Source organism: Cygnus atratus, chromosome 3, assembly GCF_013377495.2.
Source record: "Cygnus atratus isolate AKBS03 ecotype Queensland, Australia chromosome 3, CAtr_DNAZoo_HiC_assembly, whole genome shotgun sequence".
NCBI classification, from domain to species: Eukaryota; Metazoa; Chordata; class Aves; order Anseriformes; family Anatidae; genus Cygnus; species Cygnus atratus.
In genome coordinates this window covers 21983683-22010267 of record NC_066364.1, presented here as the reverse complement: position 1 = coordinate 22010267, position 26585 = coordinate 21983683, and the positions used below count along the sequence as shown (strand labels likewise).

At 38.0% G+C, this 26585-nt stretch overlaps 1 protein-coding gene across 1 annotated transcript in view; it reads right to left on the bottom strand.

Moving 5' to 3' along the window:
- The window catches only part of DLGAP2 (DLG associated protein 2), a 459232-nt gene that overhangs the window by 36526 nt on the left and 396121 nt on the right, over nucleotides 1-26585 (bottom strand). The window contains exons 8-9 of the mRNA XM_035542981.2: nucleotides 18949-19096; nucleotides 15136-15355 (exon numbers count right to left, since the gene is read on the bottom strand). Coding sequence (XP_035398874.1) covers nucleotides 15136-15355; nucleotides 18949-19096 — 368 coding nt within the window. The remainder of the gene's footprint in view (nucleotides 1-15135; nucleotides 15356-18948; nucleotides 19097-26585) is intronic.

The following is a 26585-nucleotide window of genomic DNA, read 5'->3' as shown; positions in this document are numbered from 1 at the left end:
CCATGTATAAATTGTTTAGGTAGCATGGCAGCATAATGTGCATTAATTTGGCTCTCAGGCAGGAAAAGGTGTAACACATCAATTTGTTCTCGTAAGGATCATTGCCTTTATGCAAAGAGGGCAGTGCCCATTTATGTCGGCTCCAGTTATCTTCTCCTAGCACGCGAGTTATGCTTGATACCTTAACAGCCAGATGACCACTTCCCCCCTCACATACACAAGATTCCCTGTCAGTGCTGAATCTGGCACAGCAATGGCTACAAGTGACATACTCTGTAAAGCACATTAATCTCTTTTATGTTCTTTGTGATACCAGCTGGGAAGCATCGGTCAGAAGCAGAGAATCAGGTATTATGGAAACAGCAGTAACCAAGAAAACAAACACAGCACTGGAGAACTAACGGTTTGGACATATACAGTAGAACTGCAAGGAAAGTTTCCCAATAGATCTTAATTAACTGGAAGTTTTGTTATTTACTTCATATACCTGGAGCAGAATATCCCTCTTAATCTGCACTGCATTTGACTAAACTTGCTTAAGGTTGCTGTTGCTACTGTAGAAATAGCTGTAGAAATCAGTCAGTTACGCTGCCCGTATTTCAGTGCAAACACAGCTTGTACTAGAAATAAAACGACTAAAACGATTCAATTCAGATATAACTTCAGGTTATCCATAGAGATTTAAAGACAAGAGAGAGAAGGAGAGACTTGATACATTTGATGAAATATCAGTGGCTGTAGGTGACATTCAGAACACCTTTCAAAAGGCAGCCTTTTTATAAATCACTGCTGTTGGTCCATTTGCCAGATATAATCACCTGAGGGGCTTTCACAAATCAATATAACCACTAAGCACTTAGTCAAAATAACATTATTTAGGCTGAGATCACAAAGTTAACTGGATGATGAATTTACATAAAAGCACCATCAATTAAAGGAAACGGTTGTCCCTTATGACACATGGCAGGAGTAAACCGTATTTTTAGTTTTGCAAGGAGGCTTATTCAGAAGCAGGATAATTACTCTGCAGGGAGCACGGCGCTGCCCTGGAGGCAGAGCTCCCCGGGCCACGCTGCTGCAGGCAGACAGGATTTCTCCGAGGAACCACAGCACCGAGGGAAACACCGTGAGGGCTCCTAGGCTAATGCTAGGTCTTCTGTTTCACACAGGGAAGGTGAATGCTAATGCTACAACCATTTCAGAAGAGGAAAAAGAGACCTTTCTGTAATGAAATGCCACAGTTAAATCTAACCCTGCATGAAAAGCTTACTCAGCTGTCGGTATAGCCTTTTGACCATGCTGAACATTGTTCTAGGCAAAGGTTTTCACAGTCACAGATAACATGGCTGTTCTTCAAATGCCCCGAAGTTTCTTCATTATGTGGCATCATGGTCATCAGGACTTCTGATCTGCTCTTAAACTAAAAAGGCACTTGTGGATGTACAACAGCTACCCCTCAAAGCAAAGAATGATGAACATTTCAATACCATCAAGAAATGAAACAGGACTGCTGAGAAAAGACATCCCATCCACTGAAAGAGTTAATTTCACACTAAGAGAATAAACTCTTCGATCATTTTTCTACTAATCCATGCACGTCAAAAATAAGAATACAAGACCCTATTGAAAAGAGAGGATGTTGGGACACATCTTCCTATTTGTGACTATTGTCAACTTCCATTATACACTGGTTTCCGATGAAAAATATAATTAAAAGCAGAATGAGGTGTCACACTGGTCAGTTAATTTTTACAAAACCAGTCTGTCTTTTCCTAAAGTCAGATGCTAAAGTGTTAGAAAAGGGGTTTCCTTCTTGGGTTAGTTGTACCTTTGAAGTTCACTCCAAATGAGGTGATTTAGAAATGCCTAGTTTTGTTACGTGTAGCACCTTGTTACTTAATTAAGAGAAAGTGATCAGCTACAATGAGGGGGAAACATTAAGATAAATTAGTCTGTTTGTACCTAGTCTGCCATTTTAGATATGTGCCATCAGTGGCTACCTCAAAACCTACACCTTTGATTTGGGAGTTACTTCCTTTTTTCAATGCTGCAGCAGGATGTGCTCAGGCTCTACCCAGAAAAAAAACATCTCGCTCCATTACTTGACCCTAGGCAGTGCTAACTGAATGTAAATGACTGTCCTTCAAAGCACACATCCACTTCTTACTTAAATTGAAACCACAGCTGCATGTGAATGTAGAGTGGGCAAGGAAGATGCCACATTCCAGTACAATCTTGATTTCTCCAGCCTTTCTCTTTGCTGCTCCCTGGGAAGATCCACACTTTCGCTTGTTGCTTTGCTAGTGAAAGATCCTGCTGTTTCTGAAGGATTTTCATGTTCAAGAGTTTCTCCATTTGCAAGGTTATGAGAGTGCTTTTTTGAACTGTAAGGAGATTCAAACCTTGTAAAAATAGTCATTAAAACTTACCGATGTCATACTGTGCTTGAAATTCAAGAGAGAATTTTGTTTTTAAATATATTAATAATTTTAATGGAATCTACGGTTGATTTCCTTCAAACACAATCAGAGGGTTACTTTGTTTTTATTACTGTATCTTCCTGCTTTCTGCCTTTTCCCATTCTGTCCTCCACAGTGAATCCTAGCCAATAAAGGAGCCAGGAATCGTTCCATCTCAGTTGAGATAAAATATTTTCATGCTTGGATATCTGTGAAAAGAATCCTGTTTCTCGCTTTCCAGACCAAGCAGTAAGAAACAGATGATACATCTATGATGATATTTTTATGAGATATTTTCTCAGAAAGACTGCTTGCACCCAGATGAGATTTACCAGCATGTTTTATCTGACGGGCTACATTTTGCTTAAGCTACGTAAAGCAAGGCATTGTCTGGGTGGTAAGCATTTATAACATTATTATTGTAACTTTATTGTAACATTATTATAACTTTATTTATCTTTTTCTCCCTGATGGGTATTTTACATGTATTATGTTTAGGTAAACTTGGATATTTGTCAGACACTAAAGTCAGATGTTAATTGATCGGGATCTCACATTGCTATGTCTCAAGATGATGATCTCATGTCATAGGCCATGGGAGCAAAGCACTGCATTTATCCTGTGCCATTTTTTAAAGTAGGATTTTATAGTAGCAATCGGTTTTATCATACTTTGAAGACACAGTCAGTATGTGAGAACTATGAAGTGGAATCCATCTCACCTCACATTAGCCATTTAAAAGACAATCATCCAACTCTTGTCTGATCTCTTTAGAATTCCCAGGAGAAAAATAAGCAGTTCTGGGGGAAATTCTATTTTCATCTTAGATGTTTTTATTATTGTTATTATTATTTTTACCAGGCAATGAATCATCTTACGCAGGTAAAAAGAATCAGGGACAACCAGCTCAAATCAGGACAATTCTGAAATGCCTACATAGCTGAGATCCAACCTATGTACTCCATCCAGCCACTCTGTCCCTATGAAGGCAGTGGTAGGACTCCGGCATGCACTGGGACATAATCTCTCCTGTCTTCTGTTACCTGTGTTCATTGGAAAGGTGGGAGCTTCATCGCATCTGCTCCCTTTTGAGCTTCTTGTTAAAGCAAGGCTGTGTGGAATTGAAGTGTCTAGCCAAATTTGAATTACATTACATTTCTTAATCCAGCTGTCCTAAATGATAAGAAGTTCAGCTTCCAAACCCCTCTCCTGGACCTACTGCATAGCAGCTACTAATGGTTTGGCCCAAGGTCCCTTCGAAGCTTCAGAGAAGTACTAAAAACAAACTGTATTTCCATTGTTTTAAAATTGATTGTACAATGTTAGACACTGGGATAGGTGATGCTGTTTAGCCCTGCTGAAGTTGATATTGAAAGTCAGTGGAATCAGACCAATTCACACAAACTCAGGATCTGGACCTTTATCATAATGTATTATTGATACAGGCAGGGTTCGTGCTTCTTATAAATTACTTTTTTTTTTTTTAATTGCTTTTCAAAATGACATGTCACTGAGAAACTGCAGTCATATGAACCCCATATAAAATGTTATTTCTATGCAGCATCTGGTTTTGACCTGTCTCTGCTAAATAGAACCTATATAGCACTTGTGAAGAAAAGAAATCATTTATATTTTATATGACACATAACCTCAATAACAATTTACCAGCTTAAGGCAAAATTACTGGATGCTATATTTTTATAAATCTGTGTGCATTAGGTTAGACTCAATAGTCAGAGTAGATCCTTTTAGGCTTAAGTTCTGTACATCTATCTGATTTTGTACAGGAAACTAACAATTAAGTGGAAATGTGACCATTAAATTTGGAAAAAGCTGGAGTCTACGAACACACTGCAATCTCCCTGTTAGAACTTGGAGGAGAGCGGTATAAAAGGAATTAGTGTAATCAAGTAATTCAGTGCATAAGTCATTACCACCATATTGAGGAATCTTAGGTCTGTAGGCAGCCCATGTTACGTAAACGATAAAATCTGTTTTGACAGTGTAATTAATGTTAGTCTCAAAACAGAAATGCAAATCAAACAAGACATCAAGGTCAGGAACTGTAAGCCTTTGCCAAAGTTAAAAGAGATATGGGCAACATAAACCTCATGGATTGCTGATGGACTAGTTGCAAAGGGTTCTATTTTAGATCAGTTAATTAGCGAAAAATTATAGCCTAACCAGCATCCTGTAGATGGCAAAGCAAAGTGCTGACAGCTGTTTTGCTCTTCTAAACAGTTCCTGTGTGCCTCTAAAATATTGAAGTTGCCTTAAAGAACATCATCTTAGTTTTTCAGTTGCAGGAAGGAAAAACTTACCTTGAACTATACTCTAATTTACAGAATGCATGTGAGGCTTTTCTGGAATACCGATTGCATGTCATACCACCAAAACAGTGAGAAGCAAAGAGAAAAAACAGCTCCAAAAGCTAAGAGCTGCTGTTGCCGGGTTACTCTTTTCACATTGAGAGCAATAGAAATTTTGTAAATGTTTTTCAGTAGAATAGATTCAAACCAATATTGCTGTCATTCTGTACTTAAAAAAAACTCTTTTCTTGACCTCCCACATACCCTTATCACTCAAGTCAAATAATTTCCAGCAGCCTCTTGAAATGCACTCACAGACATATTACGTAGGATTATCATTGTTTTTGTTTGTATATTTTCTGTTCACATTCTTACAGTAACTATGTGTAGTTTGTAATTTTCTTTAACTTTCAGAAAGGAATTCCAGACTGAGTAGGATGAGAAAAACAATTTGCTCAGTTAACCTTAAGGAAGTGTTGCACAGTAGAATAATTTTAACAGTGCGTTATGATAACAGTCCTGTGTTAAAGAATTGAAATGATTACAAAATATTTTAATTAAGGATAATTTAATACTTTTAAATCATTCTTTTAATCTACAGAGAACTGCAAGTCTGGACAAAGCTCACTTTCGAGATTGGTAACAATACAGGCAATAGTCAAACCAAGAAATCATTTTACCCAAGATACTCTTGGAGTTGGTGTCAGTGTGGAAAAAAAATGCTCAGAAAGATACCTGCAGTCGACTGGTCCTATATTTAGGTGCAGCAAATGACGCTACTGGGTTTTGAGCTCTCAACTCTGCAAGTCAGAGCATGGCTCTCTCCAAGTCAGTTATCCTTGTTTTTAGCAGGACCAGGATTTAATCTTTAGATTTATCCTATAATGCAATATGAATAGGGCTGACTTTTACCTCCCATTCTATGTCATCATTGTAGACTATTTTTATAGGCAACAGGGAGAAATAGGGATGTCCAGAGAACAACTTATCTCATAACAGATACCAATCCTAAAGGAGATAAATCACTTTTCATTGAGTATAATAGGACATTAATGTGTCTGCATTTGACAGCTAGCTACATTTTAGATATATGTATTAGGTGAGATGAATTTTTATGATTGAAATTTTATTTTTTATTATTTTTTTTTTTTCTACTGGGGGATGGAGACTAGGAGTGGAAATATACATATTTTTCTGGACAAAGAACTATCCCCAAAGGTTCATTTGTATTTAATATAAGAAAAAGAAATGCATATAAAAAGTCATGACTCATTGATATGCCTTTGGTATTGTGTTCTTAGTCTCAGAAAGGCAAGTGATAGGTTACTCACTTCAAACTCAATATCTTCCTCAGACTTGTTTGGATGTCTTCTAGTTGCCTTTGAGGAGCAGTAATGAGCAGCTTGGATTGCTTTGGCATTTGTCTAAACTGTGGTTTCCACTGTATATAGTTTTTACATACCAGATTATATACTGATACTAAGGTTTGCCCCTTCCACATGCTGGAACAATTCATTTACAGAGTACAGTGTTTGTTGGTAAGTATGGTCTTAATTTTATTATGTTCTTAATGGTCTGAATTTTTGGGTAGACCTGTGTGGTGTCAGGAGTTGGACTTGATGATCCTTATGGGTCCCTTCCAACTTGGGATATTCTATGATTCTATGAAGTATCAGCATGCTATTAGGTAAGACACCTCTGTTAGTGCTCAGTAGGGTCCATACACTGTATTGAGTCTGAGTCAAACTCACCTGAATATAGATACCTAATACCTTTTTAGATGTCCTAGGCTTTTCTGCCTAGCACATTGCAGCTTGTCCAGGAGGAGGCAATTCTCTTGCAGGTCCCATGTAAATGTCTCAAATGGTACAAGCCACTGATCTTTGAACTGAATCTGATTATTTTTGCCATGGGAACAGACAACTAGTTTGCATTAAAGTACATACATTTACATGACTTGATCTGGAGCCAAATCCCCCTTCATCCAGCTAACCTGTCTGGCCAAAGGCAAATTGTCTGGTTATGCCCTGGGAATGTCACCAGTTATAGCATCTTTACTTTTAATGAAAGTATTGAGTTTACCAATTGCCCTTCCAGGGTTGTCTCAAGTCTGAACAAAATGCCTGGCACAGAAATGAAGACTTAAATACAAGCTTTCATGAAACTCCATTTGAGGGAGATGAAAATAGAGGATGGGAGTTGCTGAAGGGTTGGCAGAGATGTGCAAGCATCCCAAGAAGTTTTTTACATTAACAAAACAGAGAATTTGTTAGAAGTAAAACTGAATGTTACTATAAAAGCTTTTCCGTTTTACTTCTGTGTCTCTCTACTCAAATCTAGACACAACTTTATTTAAATAGCAAAGAACTTGCTTTGCCTCTACCTTCATGCCTGTCTGTTACTAAGACGGATTTGAGTGGCAGCTGCCCACTAGGAATCTGTTCTCCTGGAAAAGGCATTTTTACAAGTTAGAAATAATATCCCTCAGGAGAAGCACATTTGTAAGTGGTGAGCATTAATCAAAACACCCTCACCGTAAAGCAGAATAGTAGTGAAAGCACCTAAACTTGCTTCCCTAAATGTCTGATAACATGTTTTTAGAAATAGTTTTACTAGCCAATGGACATTCTAGTGGCAGAAGGCACCCTATGGAAGCAAGACCTGCCCTGCCATAAAAGGGCTTGTCGTAATTTTGAAGTGCAGCTCTGTCACTTCACACACAGCCTTTACAGGCCCCCATACCTTTGCTAGTGCCCAGAGGAGAGGAATTCCCCAGTGTCTGCACACTGTTTTTTTTTTTTTTGAAGATTGTATGTACCGTAAAGAAGCTACAACACAGCTCACATCCCTGTTGTATTGAAAGCATAACAAAGCTGAGGGCCGGTTTGCCTGCAAGCAAAGTGTGGTCAACTTGAATACAGTTATTAAACTAGCTGATGGACCAAGGCCCCCAGTGGATGAAATACTGCATGCGAGCTTGTGAAAATTCAAATGTCAGAACTCAAAGTGACCTCTCCATACCCAGCACAGAAAGCATGCTAATTCCAGTGCACATTCTGGCTCCTGACATCCATGCCTTCAACAAAACCCAGGACTGAACATATGCAGAGCTTCCGAGAAGGCTCATTAGAGGGATTTTATTCATTCACTGAGGAATGCAGAAGGAGAATTGCTGCCAGGAGAAGGGTCCTGCCTTCCTTTTTACTACAAGTCAAAAGAAGCAGTATTCAGCACCAGTTTCAGCTGGTGAAGGCTCACCCACCCTGCAAGCTTCTCCCAGCTGCACAGACACACCTGCGAACAAAACCTCCTGCCAGCATCAAGCGAAATAGCTGGGTTGAGATTTACCCCTGCCACTGTTAGCTTCTATCATGTCAGGAAGGCTTCAAAGACCTGAGTAGTGAATCACCCTCCTTGCATGATTTTTTTTTTTTTTTTACTTTCTTACCCACTCCTTTTTTTTTTTTTTCTTTTCTTATACCATTCAGAAAATGAAGCTGAGGAAACTGTGAAAATTCATCCCACAGACAGTTTTGAAACCAAATTCAGCCAGGAAAGGGGGCATGGGTGGCCTCTTTAATAAAAGAAAAAACAGCTGTCTGGCAAATCTAATAGGTTATGGAGGAATTATGTCAAGCACAGAACAGCAGGAGCAAGGGAAAGACAGTCATTACATATTTTTTAAACTAACCATAGATGCAAGGCAGGGACTTTTTTTTTTTTTTTTTTTTTTTTTTTTTAATCTTTGCCTTTGCAGATCATCTGCACGAAGGAGAATGAAAATTATAAAAAGCCGCTGGTTACTGCTCCAACTGTTTTCATGCCTCATCAGCCTGAAGAGGCCAGGCAGCCAGGCAGCCCTGATTAGCACAGCCTTCCTCCTGTCTCAGGGAATCCCAGAGTTACAAACAGTTGCAGCGACCCCTTGGCCATCCCCTGTTGAACTCCTCAAACCAAAGAACTTGTGTCACCTTCATCCCAGCGACTCCCTGGGCCACTTTCGTGATGTAGAGCTGCTATAAAATGGCAGTGTCAGCATAGCATCAGAACTTCAATATATTTAAAAGAATTAAAGACTAATTATTCCCCCCAGATACACCCAGAGCAATGAAAATGATGTGTGCATATCCAAGTGTAGAACTGGGCTCATTCTTTGTTAGTATAAGATTTATTCTCACAGTATAAACACACAAGCTGGCACAGCATCAAAGTCTTAACTCAGGATCCTCAAGTGCTCCCACAGATATATGGTATGCTTCCTGCAGAGAATTAGAGTGCCAGATAATTCCATGGGGCCCCAACAGTAATTAAGCAAAGTCAATAGGCAAATTATAATTGAGAAAACAGCCTTCTATATCTTATTTGGACTTAAGATTGTGTGAAATTTTAAATATACTTGTTGTGGACACCACTGCAAGCTATCACCTAGCAATGGTTACCAATAATAACCCCTAAGACACAGCGTTTATTTCTATTCTCAGTATAGAGAAAACAGAAACTGTGGACCCAGTTAATTCGTGCATATGTTTTCCCCCGTTTGGCTAGGTTTTCCCAGACAGTGCATTGGGTTAAGAAGATCTAAACAGCCACCTTAATGAAGTATCTAACTCTTGAGAAAATCTAAAAAAAATCATGAATTTATAGATCATAAAGCATTTTTCTTTTAGGAACTGAAGAGTGCATTTTTCGGATCTTGAATATATATAGATAGCACTTGAGGATGGAGTATTATGACCACAGCAGCACTGCAGTAAGTCAGCACTGCATAGTCAAAATCAGTGTGGCACAGAATCATAGACCGGTTGAGGATGGAAGGGACCTCTGGAGGTCATCTGGCCAACCCCTGCTCAAACAGGGACACCCAGAGCAGGGTGACTAGGACCGCGTCCAGGCGGCCTTTGAAGATCTTCAAAGAGGGAGACTCCACAACGTCTGGGCAACCTGTGCCAGGGTTTGGTCACCATCAGAGTAAAAAAAGTGTTTCCTAATGGTCAGATGGAGCTTCCTGTGTTTCAGTTTGCTTCTATTGCCTCTTGCCCTGTCACTAGACAACACTGGAAGGGGACTGTCTCTATCTTCTTTACACTTTGTCTTCAGATACTAAAATACATTGACAAGATGCCCCCAGAGCAGAACAGTCCCAGCTCTCAGCCTTTCTTTACAGGACAGGTGCTCCAGTCCCTTCACCATCTTCATGGTCCTTTGCTGGACTCGATAAAGTAGCTCCATATGTAGCAGCTCCATGACTTCACCATTGCCTACGCTTGCCTATCCTCATATCTTTGAACCAACCAACCAACCAAACACACATCTATAACTATTGTCATTAGTGTTCAGATAGCAACCAGGGAATTGGCCCTTTTGGATTCCATAGGGGTGATGGTTCTATGAAACAGTATGACCTCCAGATGAATTATTACATTCTCATGCTCTCATGTTTGTAGGTACATGACTACACAATCTCTTTAGTGACAATGTACATTTTCTGGCTCAATATCAAACATGCACTATAAAAATTCACCCTGCATAGCCCCTTATTTCGAAAATGGAAAGCTGAAAATAGCTTTAAGCCAGGAGAAAGGAAACCTGCAATTCCTCAGGCATTCTGAGCAACAGTATGAGCTGTAATTGAAAACTCCCTCATGCAATGTGACCTTGTTTGAATTAATTGGTTTTGGAATTAGTGCTCAATAGTTCAGTGAATGTGGAATCCTCTAACATTTACTCATTGCCAAGTAGAGTTCTACTGGCTGAGAAAAGTAAAATGCACAAAAGACAATTTCATATTCTGATCCTTTTCAGTATCATCTCTTCAGTAACCACAAGTTTAGTAGAGCTACCCAGTGTGAATTAGCTGAAAGGGTGTGCTTATACAGCTGATCCAAAAGGTTTGTATTATGCTACATTTTTCTAGAGAAATGAGGTAAGTGATTGAAATAGAGTGTACTGACAACTTAGGGCCACTTAGGGCCCTATAGTAACTATATCCCCTAAAATTAGCAGTCCTTAAAATTTCTCTCTGAAAATCCCTGAAGATGGAGAAGAAGTAATCTTGGACTGACACTTAACATTAGGAGAACAAATTCAGGATTTCTTTATGTGCGATGAGCTAATCCCCATTGTGCTGAAGTCCATAGCTAGGTGGAGGTTTTTATTTTTTATTTTGTCATTAAACCATTCATCAAAAAACACTCTTTGTTGTTGCCAAATGACTTGGATTACATGAAAATGTGAACTAGTTTTAAGAAACTGATAATGATGCTTCCCTTTTATTCATTTACCTTAAAGCTAAAGAACTTAACTTAGGCCACACAGTCACTTCCTTTTGCTGGAAGAATGATTTCCTACCTGAATGGAGTACTTCAATTCCTGCATAACGAATATGCAGGAATATGTACAGTCTCTTCTGTTGAAGCTGTTTTACTTTGCCTATAAAAGCAATATTCACTGAGCAGATATCCCACCTGACAGGAGAATGTCTTGAGGAGCAGACTAGAGCCACAGTGTCTGTCTCAATAAAATGAAAATGCCACCAGGAGAAAGTGAGCATGTCCCTCACATTTGAATCTACAATGACCTGGGGTTTGGGATGTCCACCTGGATGGCCAGAGGTGTGAATTCCAAATTACTCTCTCAACATGTTCTTCTGCTTTGCTACACAAGATCCTAACTGCTAGCTCCAATGTCATTGCAATTCCGTATTTCAACATTCATGGCAAAACCAAGCAATATCAACAGGAAAAACAGAGCAAACATCCTGAAATATTATATGATTTAAAGAGGATTATATGATTTAAAGAGGATGTTTTATACAGGACTCTATCGACATACAGAGCATGTAACATAAATAAGGTGACCTTTTGAGACAAAGTGGAAACAACCAGAGAGTGGTTAAGATCTTCCACACCTCTTGTCAGCTATGGTTTCAAAGTACAATCTATGCTGTACAACGGTATTTGAATTATTTTTCACTGAGACAGGTATTGCAAGTGGGATGAAGTGCTCTGTGGCACTGCTCCCAGCTAGCAGGCTCTGTTTCTCAACAGGGTTACACAGCCAGCACCCATTCTGCACCCAGCTGGTGATCCAGCTCCGCTACCACAGGTAGCTTGCGCGCCTCCCTGCAGCACTCTGCTGCACTAGCTAGACATTACCAGGCAGGAGCCTTCCACGCTGACAGCAAAATGCATAATACATCCAGATATACCTGTGCAGCAGGGAACTGAGCTGGTATTGCCTGGAAATGCGACCCAGATTTTATGCGCTCCTGAAGTGCATTCCAAAAGTGAAGCATTGCTTGCAAGAGCAAGATGTAAGGTGGTAGTAGTTAGGATGACTACTGCACTTTGTGACTTCTCATTCAGGAAATTACATGTTGTCTGTGATGGAGGGACGAGGTGGGAGGCAAACACAGCTGGAGCTGTATTTTCTCAGCTGTGCATCTGGCAGCTGCAACTGAATACAGTTTAGAGACAGAAAGGATACTCCATCATTCAGGACTTTTAACACGAAGTATTTTTTACTGGGTTCATTATCTCTTTACAGAATGAAACACGATGGATAGAAATGTCCTAACCACAGAGAAATATGAAGAGACCTAGCAGGGCTCACACTAAGTCTGGTCCAGCTTCCAGCATGCCCACAATGTCGGCTGCCTCCACTGCATTGACACTTGTCTCATTCATTTACACCTGGGGCAACAGGTAGTGAGTGCCTTATACCTTGTCACACAGTCTCCATCAGAGATGGAAAGCCTGGTTCCACACATAGCTCAACTACGTGGGTCTGTGCAAAAGTTATGTGTTCATTAGAACCATGGATATTACTGATGAACCATCTGACTTTCTCTGTGAAGTTGTATGCACTTAAGAAGAGCTAATGGTAAATCTTCTTCCATCTATTAGTAAGCTGTCTTAGCAGAGTCCATTAGCAATGTCCCACATAATGCTCATTATGTTTGCAACCTTCCTACCTTTTGCTAGCTGTACGTGCATTTAAGGAGATTTTAAGAAAATGCGTGTTGTAAATACATATTTTAGTTTTATAATTGAATTCATAGATCAAATGTTAACATTTTTATTTTAGATTTACATTTTTAGTTACATGAATTAATTTTTAGCTAAGCCTGCATATTATGATTTGATTGCTTTACAACATCGATAAGAGGGAGTCATGACCTATATCACTAAAATTTCAAGGAATAATTAAATTGCAATGACTGCTAATTTTCTAAGAAATTGCTTTAGTTTCTTTGCCAAGAAGAGTTTGTACATCAGAAGCTGAAAAGGAATTAATGCCATGCAATTTTCCTAAGAATTCAAAAGCTGAATTGGAATTGAAGGCTGATGCAAAACTTTGACCTTTTTTGACATTTACTTGAAGGAAGCACGTATAAATGTTAAATATCTGCCAATACCATTTTCATATTTCAGACAACTGCTTCTTTTACAAGTTTCAGAGAGGGGTGAAGAAGTAAGAATTTTGAATTATAGTAATAATAGGAAATGAAGCATCTCCTTGTGATGCTACAAGAGCTGAAGGGAGAAATATTGAAGAGTTTACCCCTAAACAAGAACTTATCTGGCAACTGAAATTTTCAATTAATAGTGAATCACATAACCCTTACTCTTCTTGTAAATCAGATAAATATTTCTAATTCAAATATTTATCTTATATAAAGCTGAGGACAGTGGCACAGAGATAATAATAATACAAAATCACACTCAGGTATATAGTCCATTGGCTTTGAATCACAGTTTTGGCTTGGGAATACATCTCAAATCTTTTTTTTTTTTTTTTAATATATAAATCTTTTTTCTCCTCAATGCCGATATCACCTCACCACAACAAAGAAGAAAGATTACATATTTGGGCAAGAAAATCTATCTGATAAATCATTCCTGAGATGAGACAGAAGCTATGAGTGAAATGAAGGTTAGAGTTTTCAAAACCTCATTATTTAGCCAGCAGACTGCTAATCAATGCAAAACATTTTTCATAAGTATGAAAACACTGGGATGCAAACATGTTTATTGCCTAATCTAGTTATTTTCCCAAACATATTCTATTATTTGGCTTTGTTACTCCAGAGAGAATAATTTCCTGTCAGAGGAGAATTTGGGGTTCATCTAGCATATAAACTCAAGACAGCTTAGGTGAAAACCAATTAACTTGGTAACCAAAATAATTCTGAAAGTGTTCCAATTCAGTACCTGGAGTCAGATACCAAAACAGATATTTAGTACTGTCCCTTGCCTTAGAAGGTCTCTTCATGATAATCACAGAGTACTATATGACAAAGATGAAACATTAATCTCTGAGGTAGCAATAAAATCTCATTTTATATCATGACAGCATCTCTATTAAACAAGGGATAGAAACATTCTTAAGAGTTTGTCACAGTAAGCCACAGCTCCTGATTTTATGCAAAGTTAATATGCAGGAATTAAAATGCTATGCTGAAGATAAAATAATGTCTTATACTACTTATGGAATATTTAAGGAAAACTTCTGTTATTCGGCCTGGGTTTAATTCCTTTTTTAAGATCCCACTGGTCTGTTATACAGCATGTGTGTCAAGCAAATAATTTAAAAAGCATTTTTGCATGATACATTTTGAGCTATGTTTTTACCTCCTGTAGATGGGCAGCCTGCACTGCAATGTATGTGGCAAGGACAATACCATAATTAGGAACTGATACTAAGGTATTTGGAAACATACATAAAAGTAAGTTTGGATCACTTAGCATGGAATATGTATTATATGTATTTGTTAATAGATTTCATTTTAGATATTTCACTGCTATCTGTGCAATCTTTTCTCTACCAGTACTTTAATTCTAAGTACTCTATCATATTGATATTCTAAAATGAATAAAGATATCATATTTGCTAAGCAACTAATAAGAGAGAGGAAAGTTGCTACAAGAATGTTAAAAGATCCTAAAAATGACTGGTGTAACAATGAATGCTAAAGGCTATTGATGAGTATATAATATATATATAATAGCAAATGCATGAAGATTGCCAGTGTTCATGATTCAGTATATTGATGCAACTGGCTATGCCTTTTCTAAAGTAAGCAATACTATTTGTGCTTGGAAACCTGAATGCAGGGCAAAGAGAGGTCAAATTATGGCTACGCTGAAATTCATCTCCATTGTATTATGCACACCGTATTCTCCCCAGTAGGAGCTTATTCCAAGCTGCAGCCACAATGTATTCTTAGTATTAAAAACCTAAGAATACTGGTATCAGATATTATCACTGCACAGGAAATTGTTTCCAGTGTCAAACATCCTTTTACAAAACAAGACTACACATTTTAACATGCAGAACAGTGGAAGGATCAGTGTAGATTTGCTTACCTGTGGTTGACCTGATAGTTGACGTGATGTTGGAAGATGCCATCGCAGGTATACATTCATCATCTTGGGAATAGCCTGCCTGAATGGCACGCAAGTAACTGTGGCTTCTTGTTCGGAAACATCCAGGGAGGTCAAGGGCATCCATTGCCTGAGCTTCAACTTCACTAAACACTGATTCACACACCGATTCAAATTGCCCATTAACCTCTGCTTCACTCATCTGAATAAACAACAACAATGCATTTGATTTTTGACTTGCTTTTTTTGTGATCATCACGGCCTCAACATCTCAAATGGACACCTGTACATTGATGAAGAACTGTTTTAGCAAATAGTTAAAATTTAGTAATCCCTTCTGATCACATTCACATTTTTTTTTACTTGCATCAGCTGTTTATATGTATATAGTAAGTACATTACACATGCCATACAATTAATTGTACAATTAATATCTTTTAGCCTATTCAGAAGATTATAAATACATGATTTAGCAGTAGCCAACCAATCTGAGGTCACTATGCGCAGAAATCCATGTTCTGCCTGCACCAGAGAACAGAAATCATCTACACTAATATTAGTCCCCAAAAGGTGAGGATGGATTGCCTGGGCTCCTCACTAACCAGCAAGGTTAAGACTTGTGTGGACATTCAACCTGTGCAGCAGGTTGTTTTCTTAATCTCATTACAAAGGAGCTCAGGGAAGTATCTCATACTTGGTTCTGCGAGTTCAAAGGAGGTGATGCTTCTGAAAGGTTTGAGAAGTATTGCATCTAAAGTTGTGCCCAGTGAAGCATGTGAAAGAATAACCATTCTTTGAAATAGTGTGAAAGGTGGTCAGATGAGAAAGTAATGCTTGGACCACCTTCAGGTGAGAAGTGTCCTACACTAAACTCTCATTTCTTGGTTAACTGTGAGCCATTCTACTACTGTGCAAAAATGAGGTACCGCCACTACTGCCTTTCCTTCAGCAGCATTATTTTAAGTCTGACACTTCCACCACCATGTTTGCTGCCTGTCAGAGCACGCTAGATGTGCCGTGACACCACCTACCAGGTTGTCCCTCTGAGAGGTTTCAGCACCACCCTCCAGCTCCTCTCAGGGCTTCAACAGAAGCCAGTATCTACCTGCTGACCCTGCAGGTTGGGCGTGAGACAAAACTGTACATTCTGAGGAAGTTTTCATGATTAAGAGGGTTTAGATGGGCTGGCTTGGATTAGGGAACGTCTTTGCAGGAAACTGAATTGCAGTTGTGAAATGAGTGCCTAAATTCTGCCTAGACTATTTTTAACAGGTCAGCCCTGACTATCTCTAATAAACATAATTCAAAATGATCTTTATCCAAAACCAGATAGGAAGCATTTAAACACTGGACAGACAAACACATGACCTCCTGATAACTGCTTCTGATAAATTATTTTTAAAAAGAGAGTGCTAGAAATCAGAATCAGTATAAATACCAAGTGAAATTAGTAGTGCCACTAAATGGTGCATCCAGTTGATTTTACTTTTTCTATATTGGTGCTAAGTGCATTTTTCATTATTACTGTTCCTAGCACATTATTCATTATGTAAATAGAGTGAGTGCAAATGTTTCAAATGTTTTAGGATTTTGATTAAGTAAATGGAAATTTCATACAGAACTTCTGATGATAATGAATAACTGATATTTTAATTTCATGTAAGACACTTTGGCTACTAAATCTTCTCTGAAAGGAATTACATTACCCTTCATGAAATTTGCTTCTAATAAAGTTAAGTAGATTAATGCAATCTCAAAAAGATTTTAAAAAAAAATCTTACTCGGAAATATTTTGCATACATCATTGATCAGGAAATTTATGGTAATGTAGTCCATAAACACAGTAAGTCCTAACCACTTCTTTCAAACTAAGGTCACTGACAGTAGAAAAATAAAAGTTTTAGAACTTAAATTAGAAATATAAACTATGGAATCCAGCATCTTTCTTGACTGGATCTTTGGTAAAGAGTGAAAAAAACAAACAAACCATCTCATGAAAAAAAAGATATTAAAAATATCACAAATCATACAAACCGCTATTATGTAGATGGGACAGGAAGGTGATGGTGTCATGGAAAAATAACAGGAGACAGCAAAGGTTCAGAATGTGTTATTTTAATACATTTACTTCATATAGTATCTACCAAATGCAGTTATTACTGATCTGGAAACAACTGGAAAGTGAGGTAGAAAGTACGTGGTTGACATAAAATTATGTGGGTTATTGAAGACTAAAAAAGAAAGTAAGGAATTATATCCAGCAGGACTTAATTAATCTGGCCAATTGAGCAATCTAACTGCAAATGAAATCTATTGTGGACATCTTTGCAGGTAATGTGCATTGGAATGAAGAATTTGAACCACTGCTGAAACTAGTTAGTCATTAAGGACAGCTCAGTGAACATTTCCATGCATAGAGATGGTCAAAAAGGCAGAAGGTGTTAGACTAGTTCTATATTATAGCATTATCTTTGACAGCCAACAGCACTTGCTTTGAATGCTCTGAATGCAGGATCTATTTCTTGACAAATTTTCTTAAAAACATAGTAATAAAAATGGAAAATAAGTAAACCAGGGTAATGAAAACCAAGGCATGAAAATGTTGGGGACAGATTTCACAAGGAAGCTTATGAAAAATTTTAAAAGGTTTGGAAAATGACTGGCTGTTTCTAATTCTGATGTGTGCTATACAAGATTTTAGTTAGATTTGTCCCACAAAAATAAAGGAAATTGACTGAGGGGCATTTGTCAGGCAAGTAGTACATCCCAATGCTCTACAGTCCGTGAAGACTGACAAGCACTTCCAGAGGGCTCTCAGCTCACTTAGGATGTGCATTGTCCTAGAAGAAACTCTTTCACTCCACTAACTACAGAGGAAGCGCTAGTTGTTGCCTCCGTTAAAAGCCTCAAGTTAGATGAGCTGAATCCAGGCCTGAATAGCCACGCAGTACAAATTGAATATGAATGAATACAAAATGCTTAAAAAGATTTTTTTTTTTTAAATCATAAGCATCTCATATAATTAGCTACTATATCCTTAGGTGCCCCACTGAATGCTCAAAGGAAAATAAAGTACGCGTCTGAGAAGAGAGGAGGGTCCTGATGTCATGAAGCAACACAGGGAAAAAATGTTATGACCAATGAACATTAGAAACATTGGAAATTTTGTATAAAGTCCTCTATTAAACAGAATATCCACATACTTGATAAGGCTGTTTGTTCTTCAGGCCTGATTCAACATGAATTAGTACTAAATAACAAATATAAAACCAGCAGGATGTAAAAATGTCTCTTTTCAGAAACTCCTGTACACAGAATAATTGACGGGACTTATTCTTTCACTCGAGAAGAGTGAAGGGATTGATTTCAGAGATATCTTAAGCTGGCAACCCACATTTTCTGAGTCAGAATACATCGTTCCAGAAGATAAGTATTACAGGAGTGTGCCACCCTATGCTTGATCTGAATCTTCTTCTTGACATTTAAATATTTACTATAGACTGAAAATAAAAATACCAGTACTTACATTTTTTTCTGGAAAAAAAAAAAAGGAAAATATTGTCTGTTATGGTGTCCCTGTGCTTCTAGCATTCAATATTTTTCTTTAAATTATGAACAAAGGTAAAATTCTTTAGAACTGAATTACTTTGACAATTCACATCCTCAGTTTGATATTAGTTAAAATGAACAAACAAACAAACAAAACCCATCCCAAACAAACAAAACCCATCCACTCGTAACAACTCTTGCATCTGTGATTAACCCATAAGAAAAGTTGTAACAAGAGTTTCCCACCTGACTAACACAGCTGGCCTGACTGAGTGTGCTCACTGCTCTCATATAGCTCTGATTCCTTGAGCGAAACTTTGGGGAATTGTAGTTTGCAGAGGGATCCAGGTTGTGACCCCCAGGCACGTCACTTGCAGTTTGAAGGTAGCTCTGACTACAAAGGAAAGAGGAAGAAAAAAGGAAAGGGTGTAAAACTATAGATGGAATCAATTAGGACACTAAAGACAATAATTTGCTGAGACTCACAAATCCATTCCCCAGGGTCAAAAATCTTTCTTGGTATAGAACAGCATAGATCTCGTGTAGTCAAACGCCTTAACACAAGCAGAGAATCTGTTTGCAGTTCTGCCACCTGGATGCGATGAAATTTTAAATATCTTTACCGTATTTAAACATCATCAATCCTCCTGATTATTAATGTTGAACTTTCCTAAAAGAGAATGTCTAGGTCAACAAGAACAAGAGGCAGAGCTAAGGCATAAACCAAAGTAACCCAGAATGTTTCTTCATAGATAAAATCTGTTACTTGTCATCTGTTCTTCATCAAGGTGTTAGGCATCAAGAGACCTTTTATTTTCAAACGACTGATACATTTTAGCAAAAGATCAAAATACTGTGTTCAGTTAAAAAGAAAAAAAGATGAATAAGGTACCCCTGCACAAAGCTTTATAAATGCTTTTCTTACAACACATCTCCCAGTTTAGGGGACCGGGACCCTAACACAATGCTGAGCCCCCTTCACTACGCTTTTACTACAGGGGCATGTTAGTCTTCATGTTTTATGTCAAATATATTGTTCATTTATCATTCCAGGAAAATAAAGGAAGCCTGGGAAAATAACTATGTTTTATTTTGAATGCAGAAGTTTAAAAAAAAAAAAAAAGATGTGAATGAGGCCTACCAGAGTTCTCAGAAAGTCTGAAAAAATATTTCAGGAGTCTTGTGTTGTTCCTCCCTAAACAGGAGTGCACAAATTAAAGAATATTTCAGAAATTTGGAGTTTCATGTGGTAAAGAGGCAGTTCTTACATTTATTCCTTAAAGGTAGCTTTAACAGAAATGCAGTTTCTGTGAAAAATGGATTTGCACCAGTTAAATGCCTATCAGTATTGGCAATACAGTTATTTCAGGCCAAGTTGGCAGTTATCCAGTGCAGCAGTGGCTGTAACGTGTGCCAGGGCACGTTCTCCCTGAAAGGGGAAGTTTCATCTCTGGAAAGACCAGACCACTCAGCAAATGAGAAAGCAACAAGTTTCATTCCTGGTGTGAAGGGCGGAACGAACCATGACCTTGCTTATATTTAAGAAACATCGAGCATGACCACAGGCCAGTGCTTGAGGAAGGACTCATCAGCCTTCCTTGCTAAGTGGGCACAAACCTGAGCTTGGGCTGGGCTGGAAGCAGTCCACAAGGAGCACTCAGGGAGGAATCTCAGGCCCTTTATCATGGTGCTGACTAAAGGACCAAGTAGCGTTGAGCTCCATCTCCCTGTGTGACCACCTCCTTTCATGTCAGGCATGTAAGACAACCCAATGTCCCCCACATCTCTAGCTGCAAGAGCAGATGGGATTATAGACCCCCTGACCTTCCACTTGGGAGATCTGTTCTCAAGCACTTCCATGTGTTGTTATCCCTGCCGTGGTCATTTCGGGGTCAATGCAGACATAGCTTTACTCCCTCAGTGCATCAGCTAGGCTATCTGCTTCTCTAAAATGGGCTGCCTTTTTCTTTTTCTTCTTCAAAGAAAAAGAAAAAAAGACATAAGTTTCATGCATTTTTTTTTTAATTCTTAAGAAATTTTCTTTGACACTTTTTCTACTTCCTGCCTTTATTCAATGCCTTCCATAGAATACTTCTGTAACCTCAAGACAGGGGTAAACTATGCCATAACTGCTAAAACCAAAATGAAAATGTATGAGATTGATGCATGCCTCTGAACATAGGTTAATTAAATCATTACTGTCAAAGTGATTTGCAGATTAAGATAGCTCTCTGATACTGGGTCTAATTTGGTTTTAAGTGATGAAAACAAGAACAGTAGTGGCATTTTTTTTTGTTCCCATAGGTATGAAGACAAATATAATAGATTAGGCAAAGTGATGTAGAGCCTCCCTATCTATATTTAGTTTCTGTAAGTAACTAAACCTCCTTTTCTCTACAGGGAGCAGGCTGATGATTGTCACCCACTTTGTATCATCCTAAGTCTTTGCACATGCTTTACTAAATCTGTCTGGTATTCCTAATTTAGTACTTTTCAAAATAGTTAGATGAGTCGCTTCTGGACCCTCAGCTTGTCATCAGGTGGCAAAATGTTGGATTCTGAGTTCAGAAGCAGTTTGTGAAAGAGGTATTTGAGGTTTCTTCATTAAAACATGGGCTACATTAAGAAAAGAAAAAGTCAATAGAATTAAATTATAAATAAATAATTATTTTATAAACTGCTTAGAAATTAATTAAACTGGCTCCTTTGCTAAGCAATGCTTAACAACATAGCATTTCATTATGGAGATATGGGTTCCTTCTGAGGTATTGCTATCATTAAATACAACCAACAATTTCTACAGAAATAATGTATTAAAGGAAGAAGCCCAATATACCATGGTACTGTTAAACATCTGAGTTTTGATGAATGAGTTTGGACATTACCTGATAGTTAAATAATTTTTCACTTATCAGAGGAGGGAAATTTATTCAAAGGACTGTAGCAAAATAAATGTTACACATATTAGGCTGTAAAAGCAATTTCACATCCATTCAATTACTACTTTGAACTCTTTCCTGATAAAAAGAAATGATTAGTTTTTATTTCTAAGATATACACTCAAATTAATCCTCTAGGATAAATGTCTCAATCCATAGTAAAAATTATGATTGTGCTATAACCACGATCCAGAATCAAAATGTTATTCATTCAAAAGTTACAGAAAGTTGCCTTCAAATATCATTATCCATTGCTCAAGGAACTTGTTCTTGTCAATAATGCTACAAATACACACCGCATGCGTCTGAAGCAGCTGAACAGCAGCTGAACAACTTCAGCATGTAGTGCTGGGGGATTTCAGGCATTCCCTCTGTGGTCTTTACCACAGTACTTTGCAGAACTCACTTTGTCATTTTGTGTAGTGCTGAGCCTATGCTTTGTCATCACTGAGTTCAGATGCTGATGAACACCCAGGACAGTTTGCGGCTTGTTTCCTGAAGCCTGTGTCATCACTCTATGACTAACATTACTGTAAACTGGAATTACAGCACACAGTGCTGTGCTGTGACTTACATAACAACTGGATGTTCTGCAGAAGACGCATATTTTGGTTATTTGGTTAAAAGGCACATATAATAGTAAAACAACATGTTTTACGTTTTAGGACACCCTGAAATTCCTGATTTAGTGGCTGATGTGGTCTTACACCTCATAGCTATGCCAGAGTCCAAGCAAATTAACAAACTCCCCAACTTCTCCCAACAATTTCAGATTCCTGGGTAGCAGTACTTGACAGTGAAAGCAGACCAATTAGAAAGAGATCTCTGTCACCCTATTTCTTGTGTTTTGTTTGCCTGTATATTATTTTCTAATGAGTGATTGGTATCGTATACTTTGTCATAAACCTAATAACTTTTTTTTACAATAGTATGAACATGATGTCAACAATGCAGCAAATGTGGTAAACTTGCCACGACCACTATTTGATATGCTCACATACATTCAAAATAGTGATCACTCCCCAGAACACCTATTTTCTGCCAAATATTCAGCTACCAGTTAACCCTGTGTCAAGGAGGTACCAAAGGTGAATTAACATCTTCCAGGGTCTCTAAAAGTTGCAGCAAGAAAGTCGCTTTCTCACTCTGAAAGGACTTATCATCACGTTTATTAAGAGAGCATTGGATATAAAGAAAATCCATTTTCTGTTGAATTAATTTCTGGAATTGTAATATTCTAGTATCACATCTTTATATTTGCATGATTATTCCTGCATTTGTCAAAAAATCTAAGAATGAATGGGAACATTAAAGAAGGTACAATCACCTCTGTTTAAATCAGTACCTTCAATTCAGAAGTATCATTCTGGGACAAAAAGATAAAATTTGTAAAAAGAATTCATCTTGGGCACTGAAAAGGCAGGTGCATTAGGATTAGCAAGGTAACATAAGTTATCAAAACCTATTTTATCAAGAGATTTGCATTTCAATGGATATTCATTTCTCTACCCGGATCTATCTTAACTATGTCTTTGTAGGTACATGAAATAACTCATCGACCAGAATCTAATGATTAAGCTTAGCTAGCAGTGCCATTGTATAGCAGCTGTGAGTCATACTGTGTCTCTGTGGATCCCTGCTGAAGTCAATAGAGCTCTGCATGAGGGCACAGATGTGCCTGTATGCAGTCCATTGGAGAACTTGGAGTATAGACATTAAGTCTGATTCTCCCTTTGGAATAGCACAGTTAGGCTGGTTCTTTGAAAAATTGAAAATACACATAAATCTGGAGAATTTAGTGCAGAATTTCTTTTCTAATCTCTGCCATACAACAGCCTCCTTTTTGATCAGTGATAGATATGAGAATTTGGGCCAAATTAAATTTTTAAGAGGCCTATATATTTCATCATTGACCCACAGCCTTTTTTAAAAAGGTGTCTGAAAGATATCGAACATTTGATTTATTACAAGAACATGGTAGGAAAGAGGTGGAGACTGCTGTTTCCCTCCTTATGAAATGTCCACTAATCACTGGAAGGAGAGAACCCAGTAAGTATTTAGGGATTCTGTACAATATGAACCAGAACAGAATGAGAGGAAATCATTCAGTACAATTAAAAAGTTTTCTCACTCTTTGCAAAGATTCAGAGGATGTGGACTCGATCAAACCTGTACTCCAAAACTCGCAACATGTGGATGTAATAAAAAAAGTCTGATGTGGAAATCTAAACTCAAAGCTATTGTTTATAAGAGGTGACAGATGTGCACGTATACCTAATCCTACAAGTCTTGTCCCAGCATCCTATTTTGAGCTTGCCCTAGGGATTAGGCAGCAAACTGGTCAGCAACAACAAAACTCAGGCAGATGCTACAATGAAAACTTAAAGGCGTTTAAAGCATCATGTAGCAGTTCAGGAAAGGGGTCTGAGGATGTAAGCAGAACTTAAACGTTGGATGTGTGTTCCTAAATCCCGTTATGGAATGAAATATTCATGATTTTTTTTTTTTGTTTTTCAGGAAGCTATTTCACTTTGTTTATTTTTTATTTGCTTTTTGTACACGTGTACACATGCATGAAATCATAACTAAGCAAAACAAATGCCAACTACAGACTATCAGGACTCAGTAAAGCATCTGAGCATGAGCTTAAGTTAAGCACACATGTAAGTCCATTGAAGCCAATAGGCCTTAAGCAAATAAGTGACTTTCTCATGCTGATGTTTAGGATATTAATAAGACTACATAATTTCTGAAACAAAACAAAACAAAACAAAACAACAAACAAAAACGTAGAATTGGGAGAAATGGAAATATATACAATTTCTGCTTTTTAACAAAAAGAACCTTATTTTTTAAATCCTTACCTGAAGTGTTTCTACACACACACTTTATAATTTATTTTTACTAAAAACTATACAAATGAAAAAAGCTGTTCTTGAATCATTTTTTACAAATGAAAATAAAAGTAACATATTTGTTGGAAGCAGGAATAGATAAGCACCCTCCTATAAAAACAAAACAAAATGAAAAACCAGAAACATATTTTCTTTTGGGTCTGAGTACTTATGCTTGTGAGACTGACCCGAATCTTACTGTATTTTCATCACAATCCATCACATAATTGCATCCTTCTGACAAAAGCCTGATTTATTCTTGAGAATACTCAGCACTTTGTTCAGACCCTTCGAATCCCCTTTCTGTCCCTAATCCAGGGTAATAGGTTTCAGCCCTACAACATAAAGCTGGTATCCGCTACAATAAGGCAGGAGATCTGGTTCAATTACTCCCTGGGTTTCAAGCAGACACTGGTGAAAGGCAACTGTGCTACTTCTAAGAGAACAAGGTGTCTTACACTGCTTAAGAGAATTTCCTATTATTCTGCAGAGGAAGAAAGGGTAGGGACCTTCTTCTGACCCCATAAAAGATGCCTCCTAGGTAGCCAGATGACTAGTTGCCCTTCATCAGCATTCCCTCTTAACCCTGTGGACTAATCTAACCCAGATCTTATTGACTGTGGCAGAGAACACTATCGCTGTGCCAGTGGCCCACTGATTGCATTATTAGTTGATAAGGCTTTGTAATTAGGCCTCAAACTCTCCTCAGTAAATCTCCAATTTCACCCCTCAGAGACTCTGAGTAGATGCTACTACACTACAGGGCCTCAGAAAGCTGCTAATGAAGTGTGTAATGAGGCTTTTTAGAGTCAGAAGATTGAGGAAAAACACAAAGATAAATAAAAAGCATATAAAAGATGAGGATTACTTTTCTGGTGATTTTTCTCATCTCTTCTTTTCAAAACATACCTCAGGAACAGCTTCTAAGCCATTCCTACTTTAAAATGCAGAAGAGGATTTAAGGGTAAATTGAAGTTTACCTTTAAAAATTAAAAGAAAGAGGCTTGTAGCAGTGGTTTGCAGCAATGAATGCCATAGAAATATGATGTTTTTCTAGCAAGGAAGCTGTGCTAAAACTTTCAATCTGTGAAGATTTTTGCAGCACCCCAACTTCTCCACATGTGCATACTTATCCACAGCCTGCAATATCAAGACTCCTCTCTGTGCACCTACCAAACGATATTTCTCTAGGAGAAACCCTCACAAAGCTGTCCATCACTGGAGGGCATGGCATTGGCACTGTCATGGGCAAAGAGAGATGAAAGGACAGAGGCTTGGTCTAATGCAGAGCTTCCAAACTTCTTTTGCTTTCACTTTCTTGCATTGTATGTGTGCTGTAGTTAGCACAAATGGTTACAAGTGCTATGACTTTTATATTTCTTTTTAAACAGAGATTTCCCACATGTCCTAGAGGTGTTCCATGTTTCCTGCTGAGCCAAGGGCTCTGGCAGATAAGCGCTGTCAGATCTTGTTGCAGTTTAACCCCCTTTCTCTTTACTTTGACAATATTTTTGTTGCCAAAATAGAGTCTACAGAACAGAACATATGGACCTGCCTTGGGTCATAGTCCAGATATTCTTTAAGTCAGCATAAATCATTATGACCACAGAGAGATGCAATCTCTCACTCTGAGAAAGGGAAGGGCAGGGAAAGTGTTTTTTTTTTTTTTAACTCAGATCACTGCTTTAATTTGGTTTAACCTTGAGCCCCTTGAACACTTGTGGGTCAACCATTTCAGGTTAGATTTAGGCATATCAGCTTTTTTTTTTTAATTACTGAATAAAGTTGTTTTGCATTGAGGTATTTGACTGTGAAGTGGCTGAAATGTAGACATGCATAGTAGTCTTCCAGTGTGCTGTGAACTTTAATAACATCCGATACATTTGAGTGGAACAATGCTGCTTTCTCTGTAAGCGTGATTTCTCCATAAACGTGATTTATGAGACACTCACTTCCATAAATGACCAAAAGATTGCAGAGGAGAATAGACGGAGAATATAGCCAAGAGAAAATAAAGCACCACTGATATTGTACCGTGGTTGTCTACCAA